This window comes from Ciconia boyciana, chromosome 3, assembly GCF_034638445.1.
Source record: "Ciconia boyciana chromosome 3, ASM3463844v1, whole genome shotgun sequence".
NCBI classification, from domain to species: domain Eukaryota; kingdom Metazoa; phylum Chordata; class Aves; order Ciconiiformes; family Ciconiidae; genus Ciconia; species Ciconia boyciana.
In genome coordinates, this window is record NC_132936.1 from 120,951,104 (window position 1) to 120,976,402 (window position 25,299).

At 38.1% G+C, this 25,299-nt stretch overlaps 2 protein-coding genes across 5 annotated transcripts in view; one reads left to right on the forward strand and one right to left on the reverse strand.

Moving 5' to 3' along the window:
• Positions 1-8,275: 8,275 nt before the first annotated feature.
• Positions 8,276-15,495, reverse strand: NDUFAF5 (NADH:ubiquinone oxidoreductase complex assembly factor 5). 3 transcript variants are annotated; one of them, XM_072857430.1, is made up of 11 exons: positions 15,187-15,494; positions 14,994-15,034; positions 14,653-14,716; positions 13,931-13,978; positions 13,728-13,831; positions 13,199-13,238; positions 11,230-11,427; positions 10,665-10,725; positions 9,319-9,402; positions 8,880-8,962; positions 8,276-8,757 (listed from the first exon to the last, which is right to left on the reverse strand). In XM_072857430.1, exons 1-11 carry the CDS (start codon positions 15,457-15,459, stop codon positions 8,671-8,673), a joined length of 1,083 nt encoding a protein of 360 aa, XP_072713531.1. In that variant the 5' UTR covers positions 15,460-15,494; the 3' UTR covers positions 8,276-8,670. The 3 variants fall into 3 exon arrangements, 2 of the variants coding, with proteins under 2 accessions (XP_072713531.1, XP_072713533.1); XM_072857432.1 differs by having other exon boundaries at positions 15,144-15,243; XR_012041743.1 differs by lacking the exon at positions 8,276-8,757 and having other exon boundaries at positions 8,898-8,962; positions 9,319-9,419; positions 15,187-15,495.
• The window catches only part of ESF1 (ESF1 nucleolar pre-rRNA processing protein homolog), a 33,676-nt gene continuing 23,691 nt past the window's right edge, over positions 15,315-25,299 (forward strand). The window contains exons 1-8 of one of the 2 annotated variants that reach the window (XM_072857428.1): positions 15,315-15,743; positions 16,381-17,077; positions 17,845-18,197; positions 18,994-19,107; positions 19,868-19,968; positions 21,560-21,712; positions 23,182-23,296; positions 24,281-24,416. In XM_072857428.1, the coding sequence (XP_072713529.1) occupies positions 16,381-17,077; positions 17,845-18,197; positions 18,994-19,107; positions 19,868-19,968; positions 21,560-21,712; positions 23,182-23,296; positions 24,281-24,416 (1,669 nt within the window). In that variant the 5' untranslated portion in view covers positions 15,315-15,743. Of the gene's footprint in view, positions 15,744-16,353; positions 17,078-17,844; positions 18,198-18,993; positions 19,108-19,867; positions 19,969-21,559; positions 21,713-23,181; positions 23,297-24,280; positions 24,417-25,299 lie in introns of both variants that reach the window. The other variant, XM_072857429.1, reaches the window with a different exon arrangement.

Consider the following 25,299-nt stretch of genomic DNA (forward strand, 5'->3'; position numbering starts at 1 on the left):
CAGGTCACTACAACTTAGCTATGTCTTTCTCAGTTTTCTTTACTGTACTGTATGAAAAAAATGGTCACAAAAAGAATTTCCCATCATAAACAAATCAGCTCTAAATGGGAGAGAAGTGTCCTTTGGATCCTATCAGCTAGAAATTCTGAAGTGCCCCACACCTGGTCATATCCAATGAAGTGCACAACTGCTGTGTGCAGCAGCAGCTGCCCGAATTGTGGTTTGAGAATCTCTGTATCAGCTGTGGGACTCCAGCACCCCCTTCCCCTTTCAGTAGAGTATTAACATGTATTTTCTTATCTTTATCATCTATGTGTATATTCTACATTTAGAAGAACTGATCCAACTATTCTTATGAGGCTGCACATACAGAACTGGCCCAATACTAGCCACATCCTGACATGTATTACAAGTTTGAATATATAGTTTGAATATAATACCATGTTAAAAAGGGAAAAAAACCCTCCTGCTAACCCAGACAAAAAAAAGTTTTTTTCTTGAAGGAACTTTCAACTCTACTGCCATCTGTGTTTGAGCCAATCCTTTAAAAATTCCTTGTACTGAACAGATTAGATTGATATTTTACAGTAATGCATTTTGTCAAGGAAGCATCCAATGGTAGCAAGTTACTACACACTTTAACGTGGCTTGCCACATTTTTGCTAGTGTTTTCAATGTCCTGACAATAAGAAATTGCCCATTAAATTTATAGACCAATTTAATGCTAACTGTACTCATTACGGTCTGTGAGGAAACTAGATAATTGGGTTGTCATACTTCTATCTTTAGAAATAAATTAGAATTACTGCTTAGTTAGAATAATTTAAAATGTCTGACTGCGCCTGTTCTAAGCATCCATTAACAAATGCTGGCTTCTACTTGACTTCCCACTGCATTAAACAGGCCATTTCTGTACACAAGACAAAGCAGCTAATCAACTGGAGGTTGAAAATAAATATGCAGGGAGCAGGCATACAAACTGCACTGTTAAAATACATTTGTCTTCTGCCAAGATTCATTTGTAAATTCATCTCAAGTGTTATACTTACTAAGTCATGTTGATGTGCTTTCAAGACAGTTAACTGCTAGAAAACAAATAATATTTACAGTACAGTTAAATGGAGTTATTCAGCAATGCTCAAAAGCAGAACCTGAAAAGGTAGGTGTACAGAAGCATTTGTGTGCTGCAGTACTCAGTACTGTAACATCTAACTCTTAGATCCTTTTACAGCTAAGGGTCTCTGACTTCCACGCTCAAGACTTCTAAAATTATGCACAGTCTCTATGTCACTGCTCAGACATCTAGGAGAGCTAGTATAACAAAGCCAAGCTGTCCAGTAGAAAATACCAGCAAGGAGTGCAGAGACAGAGTAATACTATATTTGTGAAGATATACTAACTCTCTGTAGAGAGCTGCAGGGAAACACTTCCCTGCATTTATGAAGCCTTTGCATTCATAAACCTGAATCCTTTTCCAAAGTGGAACTAATTCTACTCCAACTATATCTCAGAGGCCAATTGTCGTGGTTTAGCCCCAGCCAGGAACTAAGCACCACGCAGCCGCTCGCTCACACCCCCTGGTGGGATGGGGGAGAGAATCGGAAGAGCAAAAGTAAGAAAACTCAAGGGCTGAGATAAAGACAGTTTAATAGGTAAAGCAAAAGCCGCGCACGCAAGCAAAGCAAAGCAAGGAATTCATTCACTCCTTCCCATGGGCAGGCAGGTGTTCAGCCATCTCCAGGAAAGCAGGGCTCCATCATGCGTAATGGTTACTTGGGAAGACAAACGCCATCACTCCAAGTGTCCCCCCTTCCTTCTTCTTCCCCAGCTTTATATACTGAGCGTGACGTCATGTGGTATGGAATGGCCCTTTGGGCAGTTTGGATCAGCTGTCCTGGCTGTGTCCCCTCCCAGCTGCTTCTGCACCTGGCAGAGCATGGGAAGCTGGAAAGTCCTTGACTGGTGCAGCAACAACTACAACATCTCTGTATTATCAACACTGTTTTCAGCACAAATCCCAAACATAGCCCCACACCAGCCACTATAAAGAAAATTAACTCTATCTCAGCTGAAACCAGGACACCAATAAATAATCATGCTATTATATTTTAATTCCATATCTTTGAGATAGCTAACCACAGTGTTATAGAAGCTATAAATTAAATACTATATTCTGAAAAGGGATAATTAACTCCCAGCTACCAAAAAGTACCAGCCACCATGCTGTAAAATGTCCTGAATATAGATGCAATCACCCAATCCATTCAGTGTTCAAAGTTCCACTTTCCATACTATAAAGATTCACTGAGCCAGGAGAAAAAAAACAAACCGAAACCAACCAACCAAAAAAACCAAACCAAAAAACAAATCCAAAACTGTAAGCTACTATTTGGAAAGCTCACATATAAATAAAATAACAGATGTTTTAGTTTGTTTTGTGAAAGGTGGTAATTGAAGATCAGTCATCCATGCATCAAACAAGTGCTCTATTGTCTGTTGACTGAACAGTGCTGTGACAGTACCACAGCTCCTCCTGAGAATGCCTTCTAAGTTGACTCCTGTAGGCAAAATAATCTAAGGAATGCTTTGTTTGAGATGTGACTAAGAAAACCTCTTGGCAATAGCTGCATCTCTGCTATTTTTTGGAATTCCAGAAATAACTATAGGTAGAGAAATTCACAGGCAAAAAGTCAGGCATGGATGGGATGCTATGCAAAGGCATGTTACATGGATACTAAGCTATGACTTTGGTTTATAATTTGAACCTGGCTACCTATGAAGTTCAGCATTAAGTTTACCAACTAAATCTTGCTACAGCTGTTGCCTCAGAACAGCAGTATTACTCCTGTAAGACTGGACATTCTGCTGTTGAGTCAGGAAAGATACTGACTAGGAATATAATCATCAAATCTGAAGTGATACTTTATGGGAATTACGTTTTTAGTTACAAAAGTGAAAGCAACTCAGATATTAGGAAATAACATCCCAAGTCCTGTATCAAATGTCAGTAAGTTCTGCATCAAACTAAAGCAGTGAATTCTAGAACTTGACTAACCTAATAGATCTTCACAAAAAGAAAAACAGAACACATAGTAGAAAAGAAGCCGGAGACTTAACAACATCCCTTAAGTAGCTTTTGGTAAGAATGGATGCTCCTGCCACCTAGATGCTAAAGTAGTATATACTTCATAGACATGAGATGATGAAGGAGCTAAAAAAGGGGCGTTACATATATCCATCAGTGGCTCAGTTCAGGGAGAAAACAGAGTACAGCAATTCCAGTGTCAATGAAAATTTGAAGTTACTACTTATTAGACTTGTTACCCATTAGATTCCCTTAGTAAATTATTCTGTGGAAATACTATCCAAAATGAACAAGTAATTTCTTAATATTACAGTACTTCACCTTGAAAGTAAAAAGTTTAAGATTAGAGCTTCAAACCCTTTAAATTAATGCATGGACTAAGTAGAATAGTTACTTTTCTTAGGTTTTTAATTTGGCTAAAGAGTTGGTATTATATACAGCAGAAATGTATCCAATGTGTGTCTGTCCCTGTAGTTTTTTCATCTATGAAACCAGAAATGATATTTGATCAGAAGTATGGAAATTTTCATGGTAAATACATTTATTGACAAGGGTAGTTTTATTCTTTGTTTTCTTAGTGTACTCACACAAACTCTGGGTGCAATATTAAAAGAATAGGTCAATGATCAGAAGTCACACGTAACGTGCAGATCGCAACTTCAAGTTGCACTTCCACGTGTACAAAGTGCAAGGAATCCCTACAGAATGCAGAAAAACAGATGCATGAATTGGGATTCAATAGTGCGGTAAAAATGAAGCCTCCTTATTTTACGCATTATCATTAGAAAACTGCTATGTTGTGATACATTCCAGCCCATCATGAACACTTTGAGGCCAAGTAAGATTCCCCAGTATTCATCATCACTGCTCCAACATAAGATTCCAAACAGAAACATTTTTTCTGAGAAGGACTTTGTTTCTTACTTTATTAATGTACCTTGTACCCCAAGAAACAGCTCCACATTGTGGGGGAAATCCACATGGCCTCCTCTTGGCAAAAAAGCCTGGACAACATCAGCTGCTAAGATAGAAATACGAGTGCAATGTGCGTGAACAGATTATCCAAAACTGAGAGGGTATTTGCTCAAAATCTGGTAAGGCTGAAAATGAAGACAACCATCAGCCACATTAAACAGTAACCAGGCAGTTACCAAGAGACCTTGGGTAGAGAGAAGAGAGTCAGCTTAAAATCAAGTATAAAAAGCACTAACCTTTCTAACAGTGAGAAGAGAGCAGCAGTCCAAACCTGGTCTGACACTGAAAAGATGCCGTCTGGCATCTCAAGCTCTGTTGAGGCCCCAGAGAGCATCCTCCCCAGCAGCCAGGAGTAGCCTGCATGCCTGCCAGTGGGCTGACAATACAGGGTGCAACAAGCACTGACTGCTGCTGGGGTGTCTGCGCATCACCTTGTGGGGTGCTATCCCAGCAGGTGGATGGATTAGTGGAGCGTAGGGAACAGCACAGGTAAGCATACAGCTACAGCATCCGCATCTCCAAAGAACATGCATGTAAATAGGGTAACGTACTTCTAGAGGGTGGGCTCTTATAACCCAAACCTCCTGTTAAAGGGATAGAGGTGAGCATGTAACTACAAACTTGGGGGAGATTGCTGTAGAATGGTGTTTCGGTATCTGAAGGTGTTTACTAAGGTTTTGTAAGGGTCTAGTACAGTCATTATCTGTTATATTGCTGCTATTAACCCTACATGTATAGTTCATGGACTAACAGTTAATTACAAGCTATTAATAAATCAACGAACCACTTCAATTCTAACTTGATTTAAGCCACAAGTTGTTTTCCCCTACAAAAAGCACTTGCACTCTCTTCAGTGTTTTCTGCTTCACACTGATATGCAGCCTTCAGCTAAAACTTAACTGTCTCAGGCTTTCCCTTTTCTTATTCTTTTTTCTTTTCCTTTACCTGAGGGCACCTAATATATTCAGGAAATCAGCCAACTAGCTATACAGGTCACTTTGCTTCAGTACTCAGACTGATTCCAATCAAACTACTACAATAACTGTACTCCCCCAAAATAGCATCGCCAAAACCTGGACCAAAATAGATCACGTCTTTGAGAAGTGGATATTAAGTTCTTGGGTTAGACAAATTAAACTTTAAAAGGTTTAACATATATGTTAGCTTTCTTAGTGTGGCTTCTTGAACAAGATTAATTTAATCCACTAGATCAGATCTTTGCATCAGGAAGTTCCAATTAAACACCATATGAAAGATTGGTGTGTTTCTCCCCCTGCAAAGTTTAGTTTTGGCTCACTTCTAGAAAACATTGAAAAAAGTGTCATTCATATTTATTTCTTTTTTAAGCAGAGTAAAAAAATGCAGTTAGATTTAATTTTGTATGGTTCACTTCTGCACTTCTGCTGATGACATTTTTATAAATTAGAGGTAATCAAGAATCCTTCACCATGTTTTAACTTCACAAATTCTCAGTGTCTTTTGAAAGCATAGATCTGCAAAATCTAATGCTAGGGTTACAAAATGCAGGGCCTCATTATCATCCCTATATCCTAAGTAGACTTGCATAAAACTATACATTGACAGATCTTGTAATCAAAGACACTGAACAAGCATGCTCATTAATCTGTGACTCAGACCCTCAGAACCTTTTTGAGGCTCAAAAAGTGTTCACTTGTTCATTAAGTGTAAATGTGCTTCTTCTAAACTTTTTTTTATTTATGGGCTCCTAACAATTAGTCAAAATAATTATCTCCCATAATTCTTTTTTCTATTCTTCTGTAATCAGGAGAAAAACATTCTGTATTACTCATAAAGACTGTTAAAACTAACTAAGCTTACAAGAGACATTATGTCACCTTAGCAACTACTTTTTAGAATTTACTTACTCTGCAAAAGCTGAGTTTTAGCATGCACTTAGAGTTTAAAATTATTTCTAGACTAGCAACTGGCAACCACATTCTTCTTCATTACCATTTTAGAAAGCCATAGACTTAAATCTGAAAAAGAGAATTAAAATATAACAGAGCCTTATGTGACAAAGACATCTGTTCATAGTAAACTAACCATTTTCAAAGCTATTCATTCAAGTGCCATACAAAGAAAGTGACTAGTGGAAACCAGAATAACCTAGAATTCCAAGAAATACAACAGAAAAAAAAAATGCAGTTAAAACACACACATAAGAGGCAGTTATTCAAATGTAGTCAGCCAGGGAAATGAACACCTTAACTGTCAGTTACATGCCCCCTAATTCCAACCAACACTGCTCCAATGCCGTAGTTATTACTCCTCACTTCTACTACTCCCCAGCCCTTTTGCAAGTTAACGGAATATCTAAACTTTTTTTTTTCCCAGTGCTAGGAAGAAAACTACTCTTCTATTTCTCCCTGTTCAGAATGTTCATTTCCCCATTACCAAACCACATTCCTACCTACTTTACTGTTTACATATTCCATCCGTGGAATATGGAATCAAAGAACTGGAAATCCTTCCTTTTCTGAGTGTGCTTCAAACAAGCACAGTAGGAGCACTTCTCCAATTAACATTTACCCAGCACATTCCACCTCCTCATTCCCTTAACACATCTGAGTCACAACCACCAGCTCAAGTGACTGGAAATTAACCTACTAAAGCAAAAATGCATAAAGCTACAGTCATTCAACACATAACTTCATAGAAACCTACATCTGGGAAACTGGATTTTCCCCTTGAACTAAGTGCATTTTATTTAAGCCAGAGAAGATTTGTAGAGAGATGCAGTTTCTTGTATTAAGTCCATTGATGTACTATAAAAAAAAAAAAAGAGGCTTTCAGAGAAACAAACTCTTGTTTTAGATTTAGTCTTAAGATAAAGGACTATAAAGGTTATCAGACCACTTACAGCCTCCCCCCCTTTTTCCAGAAGGGTTACTGTTCTAAGGAAAATGAAAGATGAACTCATTCCCCTTGAATAATTATGGATTAGGCTTGTAAGCAAAAGCAGGACGAAATATTCCTACCCTCCTTATTCATGATGTTTTGTACCTTCTCTGACCACTTCTTACTCAAAGCCAAAGCCTGGTAGATAAAATAAACCCCCAAATTAGGCCCTTAAATTGATCTTCTACCCAGCTGAATACTGCATGAATAGTTTCTTTCTGAACGGCATTTCTGTTATTTTGAAAATTGAACACTGGTTAAGCAGTAGGAGGTAACTTTAATATCTGTATTAGTCTTTGAATCATAATTCAATAATCATTGACAGAATATGAAGGCTTCTGCCTACCTTGCCTGTTTGGTCTGTGCCACACCATTCTGTCAAACTCCACCTGCTGGATAATCTTAAAACAAGCCTAGAGAAGCTTTCGTTTCACGAGTATAGATACACCTAGACACAATGACAAAACTGATTGAACGGTATACCTGATTACATATTCTTCATGCTTCTCGTTTCTACCATTTTCTATCAGTACTACAATCAAGTGAAATCTCTGGGTAGATATTTTTTCTAAACACCTCAGGTTAATGGGCCATATTTGTAACTAATATAAATTTCTGGTAATGCAGTTATATACAGGAAAAGTCATAGCTCCATGTCACACCTAAGGAGAAAAAAGTGTACTTCATGCTTTTCAGCCTCTGATAGCAGAGTGTTATCAGAAAGCAGAAAGTTAACGTGTAAATGTAATTTTTAACTAGTATTTAGATAAAGTATCCTCTTTAATTTTTAACATGCTATCAGATAAAAGAACAGGTAAAAAAAGTGCCATGGAACTCCCAAAGACTACCAACTCCACAGAATGCCAATTCTAAGCTAATTAACTAATTTGAAATGTACATGTCCATCTGAGTGCTAGGTCACACTTCTGCTTGTTACTCCTTTCAGTAAATTAAGTCAAATCATGATATATACATTCTTAGAGCTACAACAAAGCATCCAACTTTCTTAATGGCTGAGCTCTACTATTCATGTTCAGAAGCATTTCTAGCTTTGGGGGTGGAAGGAAAAGTAATTGAACTTGAGGGCTGTAGGTGAAGGGTAGCAACCTGAGGTATATTTATAATACAGAACTTACTTAACCACTTCCTTATACAAAAGTCAAACATTCAAATTTCAAAGAATAACTGACTGTAACTTTTTACCCATAATTTCCAAACCACAAAAACCATAATAATTTAGACCTGTGTATTTTCTGATATTTTCTCTTATAGGATGTCTTATAAATACACTTGCCACCAAGTACTATTCTTTATTATGATCTACAATCCTTTAGGAATAATTAAAAAATAATGCAGGGTGATATACACTCAAGACTTGCAAATCATACCTGGAGCAGTCTGTGATACTGAAATGCTGGAAGAGGCATTACATTTGAGAACAGTAATTTAATCAAAAATTGGGAAGCATTCACTTAGAATAATGCTCAAATATTTCTCTAGAAAGAAAAAATGAACACCATTTTATACAGCTGATGTTGTAGCATAGGCGGTAAAAAGAAACCCAAACAAAAAACCCTGCTGTGTGCATATTATCATTTCAGAATGTTGTCACAAAATAAGCACGAGTGAAGACTATCTGCAATTAGAAGTTTTACAGAAGCTTCAAGACAACTATGATTTCTGATGAAGAACTATTTTTTTCCTCTTGAACGAAGTTCATCTATTTTTGCCAGATCTCCAAATGAAACTGTTGCAGAACCTCTCTGGGCTGGTCTTGCCTAAGAAAAAAAGAAAAAATATATAGGGCTAATTTTAAGTTAAAATATTTTGTAAAAAGCTTTTAAAGCATCAGTAATTTAAAAAGCACCTTCAAGGAGAAAATAGTTCAGCTTCACATTACCTGTGATTCATGGAATTTCCAGCCAATCATGTAGTAGACCTGAAATGTGGCAGGTACTGAGCCATCGCTATTTCCGTACATTTCTGTTAGGGCAGGAAGGGAGAGAAAAAAAGGTACACGGAACATCAGTTCTAAGAAATACTTAGTTCTCAGAACATTAGAACTAAGTATGACATATTCATCATAATGACTCTTGGTGAAAGATTTGGGACAATAAAAATATCTCATACTGGTGCATCAACATAGTTCAAATCTTGTCATTACAATTAAGGTTAAAAATATCTGTAAAATAATGGTATTTTGTTCTATTCCAAAATGGGGTTTTTGTTTGTTTTTTTTGTTCGGTTGTTTTTTTTTTACACAGAAGTTAGAGAAAAAGATATCGAAAATATGTTCTTAAAGTCATTTCAGATTAACCCATTACCTCTGACATACTTACCTCGGTATATTGCAGCAGCTGCCAACATCGTCTCCCTGTGTAGCAGAGGTTTTCTATTCCAAGAGCAATTACTCTCCCCCATACCTAAAAATATGTTTTAGCTTTAAGAAAAAGAAGATACAGCATATGCCATGAGTTAAGTGTCATGCACTAATGACAGATTTTTACTAAATCAGAATAAGTCTAGAAACCTCTGAGTCTCACTGTAAGAGAGAACAACATACCGCAAATAATTAGGTGAATTTCTTAACTATAAGAATCCAAGTCTTTTAATGCCAATGCTTTGCAATTTACAGTTTGTATTGCTAGGAATTATTTCAAATTATTACTTCAGCTGAGTCTTCAAACATTCAGGTTTTCTAGTACAGTTTATTTTAAGCACGAGTACAAAGTGTTTATTCAGACACACCACTCACATGTAATTTTTTTTTTAACAGATAAGCATCAAAATGACTATCCCAATAAATTTTTAGTAAGAAATAAAATAGCCACAATTCTAATCTCTTTAATCACTTACTGCATCTGAATGTTCCCACAGAGAATGAAAGTTTTATTTTCATTAAGGAATTACTCTGAACAACAGCAGCTGACCCAGAGTAAGAGGGTGCCCTGAATTGCTCTGTAAGTAACAACTGACTGCATATGAGTGACTACTTTACAATCCCTGACAAAGGCAATCAGAATACTAACTCAATTGTTAAGCATCTCAATTGGTTTTTTGCCCTCAGCAGACTCCAATTTGAGGGTCTATTTTTTCTCTTTCCAAAGTAGTTTCCTGAAAGTCCTGATAATTAGGGAGGCTCACAGGAAAAGTTAGTATGTGGGATATATGCTTCTGTCTCCCTTTCAGGGCTTTTCAACAGCTTACACTGAACAGGCTCACAAAGAATGGGAATACAAGGGAAGCAGAAAATTCATAGCAGACCACAAAGAAGCAAATCTTTGACTTCTGCTTCCCAACACAAATCTGCTTACAGGCATAATCTCCTGACTCACTAGAAATAAGGAAGAAAGTAATGCTTCCACTGTTAAAATAAATAAAAAAAAAGCTTAAGGAAGACATTGTTTACCATAAAGGTGGTGAAACACCGGAACAGGTTGCCCAGAGAGGTGGTAGATGCCCCATCCCTGGAAACATTCACGGTCAGGCTAGACAGGGCGCTGAGCAACCTGATCTAGCTGAAAATGTCCCTGCTCATTGCAGGGGGGTTGGACGAGATGACCTTTAGAGGTCCCTTCCAAGCCAAATCATTCTATGATTTGGAGTTAAGAAACACACAGTGAAACTTCTGTGTCTGCATCACTGATAAAGAAAACATTTATGTTTTCATGAAGTATATACTTGCCTTGCAAGTCTTCCATAACCTCAAACAACCCTGGGTAGTTGACTTGAATTTCATCAGTATCCTAGAAGAATTGAGAAGCTTAGTTTTACAGCATATCAAGCTAAGACAGTAGCATTATGCTAGCCTTCAGAGCTGCTAATGGACTGTTCATCTGCCACTTCTGTTCAAACTGTGGATTTCTCAGAAGAATATACTGTCTTCACATTTCTAAAAAGTTTTGTTTAGTATCCCAAACACAATAAAATTTTAATTGAAATGCCATTATTTTCTTCTTGGTTTCAGAAGAAACAGCAAGAGTGTCTAAAGTTTTTTCAAGCAGGTCTAATATTCTCTGACATTTCCCCAGGAAAACCATCCAAATTCTGCTGGGCCACTAGCCAAAGATACACTTCAGTTGGTTTCATTAATCACAGCGAAGCCAAGGACAGAGGCAGTCCAGGCTATTTCGGAAACTTATTCAGCAAGGTGCACAACATGCAGAAGGAAGCAGTACATTACTAATACATTCATAAATAGTTTTTATATACCAGCAGCTCTGATGTTCTGGATTGTTATTTATAATTACCACAGTCAGGGTGTTAAAGCCAGCTCCCGACAGCAGATGTCCCAAATCAGACACAGCAGTGAACGGTGATACGTGAGGAGAAAATCCCCCTTCCCTCTCCAATTCTGCTAGCTGCAAAGAGCAGCGAAGCTCATACAGAGTGTCTCCCCCAAACATTGCACCAATGAATACTCCATCTGGCTTAAGAACTTGGTGAATCTATAACACAGAAAAAAAAAATTAATGGGCTTTGTTATTGAGCCTATGTAATTAAGAAGTTCTTAGGACTTTTTTTTTTAAAATTAGCTTAAAAGCAGTCATTATAATAGTTGTAACAGGTTTTTGATGTTGACTGTATTCCACAAAGCAAGTTGTGCCAAAGCTTTTGGTAACACTGCAAGATAAATAATCTGTCTGAAAAGAGACTATTTGTTCTTAAGAAAGAGTAAATCCCCAGAAATTACACTTACAGTCAGGAAACTCAAAATGCACTGTGGAAATCTAGGGTAAAACTATTTTCAATGGGATACTCCTAAAACAATATCCTCAATTAATTTACTTCTGAAAATAAGGTAGATTAAGATAGCTTCTGCTTACTTTTAGTTTCTCAGATGAGGGCAGCAAAAATACTTTTTAATAGCTTGATTTAAGAGAAATGGAGGCCTTAGTTTCTAGTAGTGATCTTTGCACTTCTGAACAGACAACAGAGTAATGCAATTCTTATTACGTCTACCCCTACTTATTTTTAACTAGCTAGAATAGCAATATCACGTCTCAAATGCCAAGGTTGACAAGCTGCTTTCTTGTCTAGCAAGTCTTAGCCCCCTTCCTACCGAGAAGGCCAACAAATTCATACTTTCTTTTTTCCTTAAGAATTGGCAATGATCCCTGGTTTAGACATCCAGAAGACCCATATTACATAATCAGGCTAACAGGACAGCAAAAGCATCAAAGTTTACCTTACTGATTTGAAACAAAAATCTCTAAAACTGGTTATTAAGTATTAATCGAGCTACCTTTTCTATGCTAATAAAGACGACTTTAATTGACAGGTAAGAAACTTAAGCAGTTGAAGGCAGTTTCCATTAGTTAAAGCCAGTGGTCCCAATGTAGGAAATGAGCATTCACAATGAAAGTTGGCCAAGAACCCCAGTTCCCTCCCCTTTATGGGACATTATAATGTGTCAGTTATTTTTACTGTGGGGGTAAAAACATTTGACACTCCATCGAACACTTACAGTCCAGAGAAAATGATATATTTCTTTCCAAGTCTTTTTTTTTTAAGTGCTGAAGGCAGTCCAATTTCTATTTTATTATTTCCATAACAGTAGGGTGCTCCTATTCATACCAACAGGTGATAGAATAGCACTGTAATGACTGACCAATTTGAAATAAATGAAAAAATGGCAAACTGATTAAAATATTCCTTGCTCTTGCTCCCCAGTTAGTCCTTTTGAAAAAAGTTTTCCCCTGCAGGAAGGAGCTGAAATAATCCAAAATCAGATTTTTTTCAGTAACAGTTTCAGTTTTCTGTCCTTAACAAGTATTTGCTTCATTTAAAAATCAAAAAGCCTTTATGTGATTAAAGTTGTATTTCAAAATAAATAGCTGAGACATAAAACCAGTTCCGTAAAGTAGTTCTGGAGAAGTTAGATTTAGAAAACTCTTGTGTGTTAGCTCTTACTACTTGTAGTACAATAAAATCAATAGCGTTGCCTCAGTTTACCAGATTAGCTACCATGATCTCAGCTATTGAGACTATAAAATATTATACAAACATGTTGTTTCACAGTTATTTATTCCAAATTGTTTTGAGGCAGTAAATTAGTAGAAATATCAAATGATGCTCCTCAAACTGCCAAAAATACTGCAAAAAATACTTGTGAGCAACATAAGCCATTTCTGTGCCTCTTATTTAAAGAGGACTTGGAAATATAGAGAGCTCTGAATGGCAAGTGTTCATGTTTAGTATTAAAAAACAGTTTCTTACCTCTCTAAAAGCTTTAGGAAGGTCATTCACCCAATGTAAACTGAAATAACAGAAGTGTACACTTTATAATTGCATATTAAATAAAATTTAGGGCATGCAAATAATTGTTACATTATCTAAATATGTTTCAGAAGCCAAAGCAACAAACTAGTTTGTCAGGCTGCAAAAGTTCTGAAATGCCTGCCTAAAAGTGAGACTAAATAAAAACAAAAGTTCATACAAATAGCTTTTTTTTGTTTGCTTGTTTGAAGTTGAGAAGATGCAAGTCCTGAAGACTAGTTTGTCAAAATGCAGGAAAGAGAGAAGCTACATGTGTTTTGAAGGAAAACAAACAAACAAAACAGTAAGAACCACCAGGACAGCAGTTTTTCCTAATGTACACTCATATTGACTATGCAAGTACATTTCTTCTTGCTGTTAATGGACTATTAATAATTCTCTTTTTTTTTTCCTTAAAGTTACTCCAAAAAGAACATTATTTGACATCTTTAACTAAAAACTAAAATGTAAATAAATGATTAACACATACCTTAAGCTGCTAACAACAAGATCAAATGTATCTTCTTTGAAAGGAAGGAATTCTTCATCAGCTACAACACTGACCGTTGGGATTTCAGATTCTACAGCATTTTTCTAATGTTGGGTTAGAAGAAAAACAACATCAGAAACTCACTTCTTTTGCTTTCCTATATCATGGAATTGAAGCACATTAGCATTCAGAAAGCTACTTACTAAAGCATTCTCTGCAATATCAACTTGAATAAGTTTTTCAACGGTTTCCTGAAATAAAATTTAAAAACTCTATCAAATATTTAAGTTGTTTTACAAGTTGATGTTAGCCATTTTTTGGAACGCTTACACATATTTATAATAAGTTGTAAGGAATCTCTTTAAGACTTGACAAAACTTTACGTAAAGCAGAAAGCATTTTCTCCCCCAACGTAATACTTCGTAATTGCCCCCAAGAAGAATAGCTGAGGTAAAAGTAGTAACAGAAAACACATTCTGCATTTTCAGATTCTTGCAAGTTCAGTCAGATATAAACCGTGGATTAACAGCCAATGAAGTACTTTTACTTACAGCACGGTTCATGAAGGGTAAACTGTTCACCATTTACAAGTCTCCACAACCACGCTTCTCTTTAACAACTGTGTCCAACAAAGATTGATCAAAGAACATGCATCTCCCTACTCAAGGCTAAGGGTTTACTGTCATACAACAGATAGTTTTCTTTGCACTGCTATCTGTCTAGCCTTCAGTGACAATAAATATAGAGTAACAGCCTGCACTACATACATCTTTGGACTGTAGCTACAGATATAAGAGGAAAAAAAAAAAAGGCGTTACCTCATCAAGATTCAGATTATTGCTTTAAGTTACGATAGAACCCTATTTGAAAACAGAGGAATAAATATATATTTATTTTAAACGCTTGAGGTATAAGGAGACAGTACCTTGGTTAAATGTTGAGCTATGTAACCTCTTCCAGAGCCAACATCCAAAGCAAGAGGAAATGTTCTAAAGGATAAGTTTAGCAACACAAAACGTAATCAAAACTTAAGCTGTTTTAAGCTTTAGACTATATTAAGTTTTCTCTGCTCACTTCCAAACGTCTTTTCGAACTAAACACATCGACCATCCTTCTGTGGTTACCGCTACGAGGAGGCGCAGAGAAAGGCGCTCACAAGCCAGCGTTTCCTCCCGAGGGTCACGTCCCCTGACCGTGACCCTGCAGCGGCAGGGGAATGTGCGGGATGTGGGGTGGTGCCCCGCTCCCCCCCGCGGCGAGGCTTACCTGGTAATGTCAAACACCCTGTCCGCTATCCTGCCGCCGACCTAGGGGGAAAGCCCGCCGGTCAGCGGCGCCGGGCATCGCCCACGCTGCCGGCAGTTCGCCCCCGGCAGTTCCCCCCCCGCCTCCGCGCCTCGCTGACGCCTCCCCCACCTTGCCGAGGGGGCCGCCCCGGGCCGCCGGCCGCCGCCCCCACCTCCTCCCGCAGGTAGTCGCACTTGGCGGGCTCGGCCTGCAGCGCCGCCCAGTTCTTCTGCTTCCGCTTCAGCCGCCGGTCGAAGGGGCTCAGCGCGCCCGAACCCGAGGAAGCGCCGGCGGGAGAAGAAGCGGCGGCCGCGGCTCGTCCTGACAGCGCCCAGAGCCGGCGACAACCGCCGCCCCAGCCCGCCCGCAGGACGGGGCGGCCGGGCCCCCTCAGGGCTCGCGCCCCAACGACCGCCGCGGCCCCTCCAACCGCCGCAGCACCCATGGCTCCCGGCGCATGCGCGGGAAAAAACAACGGCGGGAGCCGCCCGGCTTGCCCTCATCCCCCTCCGCGCATGCGCGCTGTCGAACCGCCACCAGCCTTCCGCTGGTCGCGCCGTGTGATTGGTTGGGAACGGTTTGTCTTGTCGCGGCTGCCATAGTGCCGCCGGAAGTGGATGCATCGGCGCGTGGTGCATTGTGGTTGTGGGCCGCCGCGTGAGGGAGTGCAGCCGGGCGGTGAGGAGAAGGAGGAGGAGGAGGAGGCGGCCACCGCCGCCGTTGTTAACGGTCGGTGGGCTCGGGTCGGTCGGGCAGTGCGAGCAGGGCTCCTCACTGGGGCGCCTCCGGGGGGCCTCGTTGTTGCTGGGGTCGGGGAGGGAGTGTGGTGCCGCAGCCGGCTTGGCGCAGGGCAGCGGGCGCCTCGGGGAAGGCTCTGGTGCTGCTGTGCTGCTGCTGGGCCGCGCTGAGCCTCTGCCTGCCCCGGAGCTGCCGGTGACACTGGCCTGAGGTCGCCAAAACACTCGTGCTCTTGCTGACTTCGTTCCTAACTGGCGCTTTAAAATGTGGAATGCCCTAGTCCTGTGGGAAGTACAAGTCTGAGGTTTGGCTGACAGTGAAACTGTTCGAGGTCGTGTTCGGGATTGATGGGGGATCATTTAAGACTATGTCTGCAGCCAGTATGGTCTTTATAGCTGTATGTCTGTTATCAGAGGAAGCTAAGGTGCGTGGTCAAGACTGTGGTAGTTACAGGATTATTTGTGACTCATTTAAATTGCCATATGTACTTTTGGAAAGAACGTTTTAGGTATAGGTTAGAAATCTAACTTTGCTTAATTCTTTAATTTTTTTCAATTGCCTGTCTAAATCTATGTTAATCAGGTTTTTTTTTTTTAATCAGAAGTGGGGGTTTTTTTCCATATCGTAGATGTCCAAGTCTTCAACAGCATCAAAAATGTCATCTCAAGAGGAAATACTGAGCGATGCGCGGTTCAGCTGTGTTACGAGAGATCCCAGATTTTGGGAGATGCCAGAAAAAGAACGTAAAATCAAGATTGACAAACGATTCCGAGCGATGTTTCATGACAAAAAGTTTAAGCTGAAATATACACTGGATAAAAGAGGCCGCCCTATTAACTATACTTCTACAGAGAACCTCAGGAAATTTTATGCCCTGTCAGAATCTGACTCTGATCTTTCAGAAAATGAAAGTAAAGAACATACTGAAAGGAAAAAAAAGAAGAAAAAAGCTAAACGTAAAGGAGAAGTGGATTCTGCAAAACTACTTGCTGATGGTCTCCCTAGGGAGGAGAGCAAAATAAATAAACAAGGGGTGGACCAAACATGTGAAGCGGTGACAAAACTAGATGACCCTAAAAATGAACGACAAAAAATTACATCTAAATTCAACTTGAAAGAGGACTCTAAGAAAACTGCAACAGAAGTTGATCGCTCTCGGGGAAGCAAAGGCCTTTTACACAAAGGGGAAAACAAGCAAAGAGATGCATCAGGAGGAAGATCAATTTCAATTCAAAACAACCAAAAATCTTCACAACCAAGTGGTACCAAATCAGTTAAAGCTCCCAGGAGGGACCATTCTGTAGGAGGAAAAATAAAAGAATCAGGTTAGTTGTTCAAATAACAAGTAGAATTTGGCTGTGTTTACTTGGATGTTGTTGCTTTTGCTTTATTCATGGAAGATCTTTCACAAGATCAGTCATAAAATAGCTGACTGACTTGGATTCAGTGTTGCTGAAGAGTCGGAGTTGGTCAGCTCTTTATAGACTCAGTGCTGATTCTTCAGTAAGATTGTGAACATCCATGTCCTTTTAATTGCTGGAGCTGAAATTGTTGGTTAGTTAGAAAAGTAAAATATATAGTAGTGTATACACTAGTGCATTTATCCAACTGCATAGCAAATACAAGGTCTGATACCATGAAGGCTTCAGCATATCAGCGCTTGTTGACTGAAAGCATAAGGATGGCAGCATCAAGCTATTAATATTAGAGGGCATTAGGCAGAACAGGTGACTTGAAGAAAAACTTTGTTTGTATTGCTTGTGCATGCGTATAGCCTATATTATTGAAATCTAATTTCTACCTGTTGATTCTATACATATAAATAAAATAACAGAATAATATTTCATTAGAGTTTGAGATTGACAATACAATTGTGGGCCTAAAGAGCAAGTAGATTAGATTAGACAAGCTGAAGAGGCGATACTGATGATTTATGTTGTTTGCACTTCCCTGATGTAATTTGTTCCTGCATCATTACATATTTCAGGGGTTCTATGAATCTGTATGAAGAAAACCTGAGGGTTTTTTTCCTCTTTGTAAAGGATGATATGTAATTCCAACATAAAATAGATATCTAATGTTTATCTTTCAGTGACTGTATGCACAGACGCCTGTGATCAAAATGACATTAGTAAAAGCCAATTAGAGGAAGAAATTTCTGCAAGTGATGCTTTTGAGTGTGCAGAATCAGAAGAAGAGGAGCCAGAAGATGACGGGGAAACAGGCGAGGAAGAGGAGACAGAATATGATGGGGAAACAGGCGAAGAAGATAGTGATTCAGAAGATGATGAAGAAAGTGATAGTGGGCCTGATCTAGCTAGAGGCATAGGGAACATTGAAACGAGCTCAGAGGATGATGAGGATTTAAATGATATATTTCCAAAGGAGCCAGAGATAGAGCATTCATGGCGTGAGCTAGATAAAGATGCCCCTCGTGCAGATGAGGTAACAATACGTTGCATGTGAAAAGTTGCTACATAACAAATTTAAAAATGTACACTGTTATGAGTTCATTATAGACCTTCCTCTATGAAACAGTTTGTGAAAGTATTTTTCATAGGGGTTTTTCAGCCTTTTAGTTACAGAATGCAAGTGATGATGAAGTTGTCAGAGAATGAGATATGTGCAATTTTCACTGGCGTCTCCCATTCCCTAGAAGCAGAGGTTTACCTATAGATAGATAAGCTATCTCTAAGTGAAAGAACAAACAGAATTGAGCTTTTCAGGAGTTCCAGAATTTAAATAGTACTGCTTTTGTTTGCTATTGGTTTTTTTTTCCACTTTTTTAAATTTAATTTTTTAACTCGTGCTTTAAGAAAATATGAAATCATTACACAATTAAGTAGAACTTTAAGCATAACTAGTGTATAAGAAATCACAGTACTCTAGTGCTGTTACAATACTGTGATGCTAGTTGATATTGTGACTAACCATATGATGATAACAAAATCCTAAGTGCTGATTTTGCAACTGCATTCCTAAATCTGTGATTAGTGCAGTCCATTCTGTGGTGCTTCACTATATATGTCCTTTTTATCTGCTCCGGTGATTGCTGCTTCTGACCTTTGCTAGTTTAAGTGATACAAACTCTTAAGGAAAATGCTTCTCTTATTTTTTCAGCAGCTTGTTGCTGACTTTGATTTTTACCAAGGATAGCTGCTAGAGAATTGTGTATTCCCCATAGCAGTCAGGAATTAAATGTATGAACTTTGTGTTCTTTTTTTTTTTTCTCTCTGTTCAGATTACAAGTAGATTGGCAGTTTGTAATATGGATTGGGATAGGTTGAAGGCTAAGGATTTGCTGGCTCTGTTTAATTCTTTCACGCCCAAAGGAGGAACGGTATTTTCTGTTAAGGTAAGACTTGATAAAAGACTACAAGTAAGACAGTTACAGAAACAAAAGAGATATTAACATGATAAAGAAGAAACTGTGTTGCAATTTAACTTGCTGTGTTAGAAATAAACATGTGCTGCTTTTCAGCAATGGGCATGTATTTGGTAGAGTTAGAGCCAGAAGCTGTTAACTTCTCAAAGTTTATGAGGTTGGCTCTAAGTGTTGTTTTTCTGAGACTAATAGTGAAGTTCTCAAAGTCTAGTGGGGGAGACTACATTTCCTTGGCTAGTTAAATTTTTAGTGGTCTTTATGGCAGATAACCTAACCTTAAGTCTAGCTACGTGTAAATACCTTTCAACCCCTTTTACCATTGTACAACACTTCTTGTTTTTCACTGCTTTTGAGTTATTAATAAACTGGTTGAATTCTGATCAGTTAAGTTATATTTTTCCATTTTCAGTGTCTGCCTCCAGCTTTCTGAGAAATGTTAGTCAAATAGCTCTTTCTGAAAAGGTCCACAGTGAAATGAACGCAGTCAGGGTTCCTGTTGTTCTTCATCTGTCTCAAAATATTCTCATTCCTAACAGGCTGTTTGTTTATTCTACTGTCTTTTCTGTAAATTAAAATTAAGAGGATATTAAAGTTTATGGAATTGATCCCTTTACTGATTTTAGATTAAAAAAACATAAAGTCTCAAAGGCTTCGTGAGATATTTTTTCTTAGTTGGTGTACACTATGCTGCTACAGTTAAAAATTTACTTTTGTGTTGTTGTATTTGTAGATTTATCCTTCGGAGTTTGGAAAAGAGAGATTGAAAGAGGAAGAACAAAAAGGACCTGTGGAACTATTTGATCTTCCAGAGAATACCACAGAGAATGACGGGTATTAACTTTATCTTCAAATGAGAGATATAATATGTCTAATTCTTATTGAAAATCCTGATCAGCTCCTGTTTCCAAAATTTCATATGTGGAAGTCTCCTGTGGACGCCTTAATTTTAAAGCTTTTTCAAGGGGTATTTTACAACTGGCCCTGGTTCATTGTCAATGCATTGAATAAATGAAAATTGAGAAAATTTGAGAAAAACTTTCTCAATTTCTTGAGAAAATTTGCATGTCGATAATTGAGTTCAAAGTTTTTATTATGTAGCTCATTGGAATAATAAATGGAAAAAATATATGGAGAGCTTAACATAGCATTTCTCCTCTACAAATTGCCATTCATGCAGTGAACTCCCTTTGTTGCTTACTGTCAAAATTTTTATCTGCGTAATCAACAGGGACCTTAACTTAGGCCAAGAATTCCAGACTGAGATTTCTTGAATGCCACCAGCAGCAGCCCTGGCTTAGTAGGCTGAGCTCATCAGGCCTACCATTGTCCAGGCTTTCCAGGCATGTCTTTTTTTTTCTTTTTGTTCTGCTTGCAAGTCTTGTCTGCATGGTAATTGAGAGGTTTTGCTTTTATATTTTTTCCAGAATTTCCAGATGTTTGGCAGCCTGACTGGGGCCACTTTTGTATAATACATCCCACTGGACTGCCTTATGTTTGGAAAATCTGGATGCTTCTAAAATAAGTGCAGATCCCTTTGAAGAAAGTCTCTAGTGCATCAGGGAATGAGTGCATCAGGGTATGATGAACTCACAGTGCGTGCTGAAGTCAGCTTCACTGTGTGCATCAGGGCACATCCTGAAGCATTGGATTTACTGCTCAGTGGGCTCTAGAGCATCTGGAATACAACAAACAGAAATCCAGATATCCCAGAGATACCTCAGCGATACCTCTGTACATACCCTTTAAATTCACAGGACAGGACCTCAGCCCTGTGATCTGTCTCCTGCATCCTTCCACCAATTCATCCACTTCTCAGTCTCTTTTCTGCCTTTCTTTCTCTCTTGCTGTCATCTTCTATGACACTACCACCACCTGTGCTACCCAAGTTAGTATCCTGATTCCTTTCCTCACCCATACCGCTTTCTTACTTATCACTCTTACGCTGCCTCTCTCTAGCATGAGGATCTGCAATCCTGTCCATACAGTCTCCCAGGTTCTCATATGTTCTTAACATGTACCCTTACTTATGTATGAACATCCTTTTCATCAGCCTTGTAAGGGGCAGGATAATTGCAAACAACTCGATACGAACTGTGAAATGCTACATTCTGTGGCCTGCACAGAGGCATACAGAGGTGCTACTCTATGCCCTGCACAGGGACTCTAACCTTACAATGCTTGTGGGAAGCAGAGTCAGATACAGTAAGTGTGAACTTAATAAAATTGTGTGATTTAGTCTTTTTACTTGAGTAAAACTGAATAGGTACTGGTGAAACTTCATGCTGTTTAACATCTAATCTTATTATAAGATTAGGAGAGTGTTTGAATGATGCGTATTGTTAATGAGTTGAATTAAAATATTTTGCAAAAGAAAAGTTGTTAAAACTAGATCACTTGATTCTGGTGTTTTCTGCTTTTGCAGGCTTTATAGGGAAAAACTGAGGGAGTATCAATTTAAGCGACTGAAATACTTCTATGCAGTTGTAGAATGTGATTCTCCTGAAACAGCCAATAAAATTTATGAGGAATGCGATGGACTGGAATTTGAAAGTAGCTGTTCTTTTATAGACCTGAGGTAACTCCAGTGGTGACTTCATTACATGTTGGGCCAGGGAGGGAGAATTAAAGCCAGTTTAAAATAATTTGGAGTAAACTATATTGTCTTTGTTCTGTAACCAAAATGAGATATGTAAATAAATTAGGCATCCAGTGAGTTGTTAGGTTTCCCTTTGATTCTTTTTTCTTCTTTTTGAGAATTTTTACTGGAATATGGAAGGTTTGAGAGGATCTCTGTATACAGAGATTATTCTCAGAGAAGTCAGGTAAAATATTCTAGTTGCATCTTCAACCTTTTGGTACAATTAAGTAAAGTGGTAGGATTTAGAAAACAAAACAACATACTGCTGCTTTTTCCCTTCCCTTCCGGGACCAGAAGTGGCTCTTTTTCAGGATTGCTTACCACAGGGCAAGAATATTGCTGCTCTTGTCATGAAGACGCAATGGATTATTATGCTAGCCCCTATGAATGAGCTGGAAGCTCTAATATTTCAAAAGTCACATTTCAGAAAGAAAGAATTTTAAATTATTGTTGTGCTTTATTGTTAGTATTTCCTTTTGTTACAAAAAAGCTTTCTGGTCTGAGCAGAAGAGAAGTTACGAAATCATATTAAGTTTTGACAGAAGCTGGCTTTGCTGGGGCCCATGTTATGGGCACTCCTGGAAGTCAGTGAAAGATAAATTTTGCTTTGAATCATTTTCTAGAGGAGCTTAAATCCTTTGCTTTGAACCGTTCTGGAGAAGATGATGTCTGCCAAATGAACATGTAACTTTTCATGCTTTTAAACATAGAAAGATAATGTTTTACAACAGACACAGGTGTGTAAAATTCTCCAATGCTTTTCCTAATCTGCTACTTTGTTAAATTTTAATGTTCAATAGTATTCATCATATTATATTTGCAATGATTTAAAAAAAAAAAAAAAGCCCAAGTAATTTGTCATGTAGTGTACAAAGGTTTTTTGGTTTGTTTTTTTTTAATCTAACGTCTTCTGTTGTTACATGTGACTTCGGTCTTTTTAACTTTTTTTTTTTTCCTACTAATTGTAATATTAAATATGTGTACCAGGCTTTCCTAAAATGTCTTGAATTTTTTTATTTATCTGTTTCCAAATTCTATTTTGTTAACTTTTTTCCTTTGAATTTTTAATATTAAGCTTCCTGAAAAGATGATTCTTTAAACAAACTAAAACACCCCAAAAACCACCCCTGACCCTGCTAATACCAGGCTAAAAGTTGATTAGTTTACTTCCCCAACATGGTGGTGTTATACATCAAAAACCTGTGGAACAGCTGTGCCAGAATCCAGACAGTTAATCTTGCATGTGTGGAGTACTTGGCCATTTCTTTTGTTTCCTTTTCAGGCTTACCAACTTTTTATTTTAGCAAATTTGTGCTGATGTACCATACTCATGAAAAGCTTAGACTGTTTATACTATGAAATTTCCAAGTGTGTTTGAATAATAACATGTTTTATTTGCCTTTAAGATTTATTCCAGATAACATTACATTTGATGATAAGCCAAAAGATGTAGCCTCAGAAGTGAACGTAGCTGTATATCAGCCAAAATACTTCACATCTGCTGCTATGGGAACATCAAAGGTATCTTTACAATGTTTTTGTAATGTTTTTCTAATTTGTTTAGTTTTATTGCCAGCTTATAAATTATATAAGTAGTGGGGAAAAGATTCCTGATTATCTTCACCATTTCAAAATAAAGACATCGAACATATTAGAAGATGTAAGCGTGTTACGGAGCCACAGGTTGCAACCCCCATAAAAAAGCTCAAGTTTTGGATTTTAAAAGAGATTTGGCTCCTTTGTTACAAATTAAATACTACATTTTGACCTCATTATACCTTTGTTACAAGTTGCACATGGAATTACTTTGTTAGTCACAGTTAAATCTTCTAATTTGCCTAAAATGGGTATTTGTGTGTAGCTGAACAATAGCCTTTCTGGTGGTAGTGCCAGGCTTAAAGTTGCTTCCCCTCCTTGTAGCTATTCATTCCTACTCTGTTTTATGAGGCAGCCAAAACTTCCATCTGGCCATGAAGTGAACCAGATTGGAGAAGTGATTAGTTGAGAAATAAGTAATTTCTGCTGGATCATTTTCCAGTCAGATCTGTTTCACCTTCCGGCTGAGGGTGCAGTTGCGCAAACACTTTCGTTGTCCCCATTGCAATCCATGCGTGATTCCAGGAATGAGTTGCTGCTGGAAGAGAAAAGGAGAGGAGTTGGCGGCTGCCTCAACACCACTATCTGCTGCCACAAAGGAAACTTGGCTTGCAGAGATTTCGTGTTGTGTGACCTGCTGTTACAGAACCCTTCAGTGCATGAGGAGACTTCTTCATTCTTTCATGTAGTTAAAACTCCTTGAAACTCATTGTAGAACAAATTCCAAAAAGTTGTAATTAAATTTATTTTAGTAAATGGTTATTATAGCTAATTGTTGTAGAGAACATTAGTAACAGGTTTACATTGCTACTTAAATGGAAGGTATTAAATAATTTTCCCTAAAAAGACAGAGTTACAATGTTTAATGTTAGTGTTTCAGCTTCTACAACTGGCATTCTTATTTTTAAGGTAGATATCACATGGGATGAGACAGATCATGAACGAGTAATGTCACTTAGCAGAACTTTTAAAAAAGAGGAACTTCTTGACATGGATTTTCAAGCTTATTTGGCTTCATCCAGTGACGAGGAAGAACAGCAGCAAGGTACTTTGATAAATGTTGTCCACAAAGTCATTAGCTGCAGTGTTTTGAACAAAGTTCTTTAAATATGTAAATTTTGTATCTTTAGAAAATGCATTGAATGTCATCTTTTACAGGGACAATATTATGCTCGTTGTATAAAAGCTGTGGTCAGGTTCTACTGTGAAAATAACCTACCTTTCCTCCAGAGCTAGACATCTCTGAAAGTGGCATATACTTACTTTTTATGTGTGTGTGACTCAGAGGTGGAGGGAAATTGGTGGTGAGCATGTTGGTATTTTTTGTTCGCTCTTTTCAATTGGGAAATAAATGGATTGATGACAGAACATTGACAGATTAACAGATGCTAAAAATTTTTTTTAAAAGATTCATAAGTTAGGCATGTTAACATGGAAGCTGTAGAGTTCTTTAAATTTACTGGAACTTGACATTCCTTTTTTCTTTATTTCTTTTTTTGTTTGTTTGAGTTAACGCTGAAAAAGTGTATTTATACATGATAAGAAAACCCACGTACAAGTTTTTAAAATGGCATCTCTAAAGCCACAGTTGAGATTCATTATGCAAACCTGATTCTGATTCTCCAAATGAATAATATCACTAGTATGACCCCAAAATTACAACATTCTTTTTGAAGACAAAGTATGTTAGCTGAATTTGGAGTTACAGCTTACTTAGAAGATTCGTTAGTGAGAGTTTGACTTAAGTATTATCACCCTAGCTTTAAAACAGCTTTCTGGTTTTCATTTCTGTACTGCAAAATCTCTTTACCTGGTGTAATTAATGTTTAAGCCAAGTATAATGATCATAATTCAAGTGGTTTCAAGTAGCAAGATCACAGGTGATGTAAATCATGGCATATTTACTTTATTGCTGATATGATAAATCT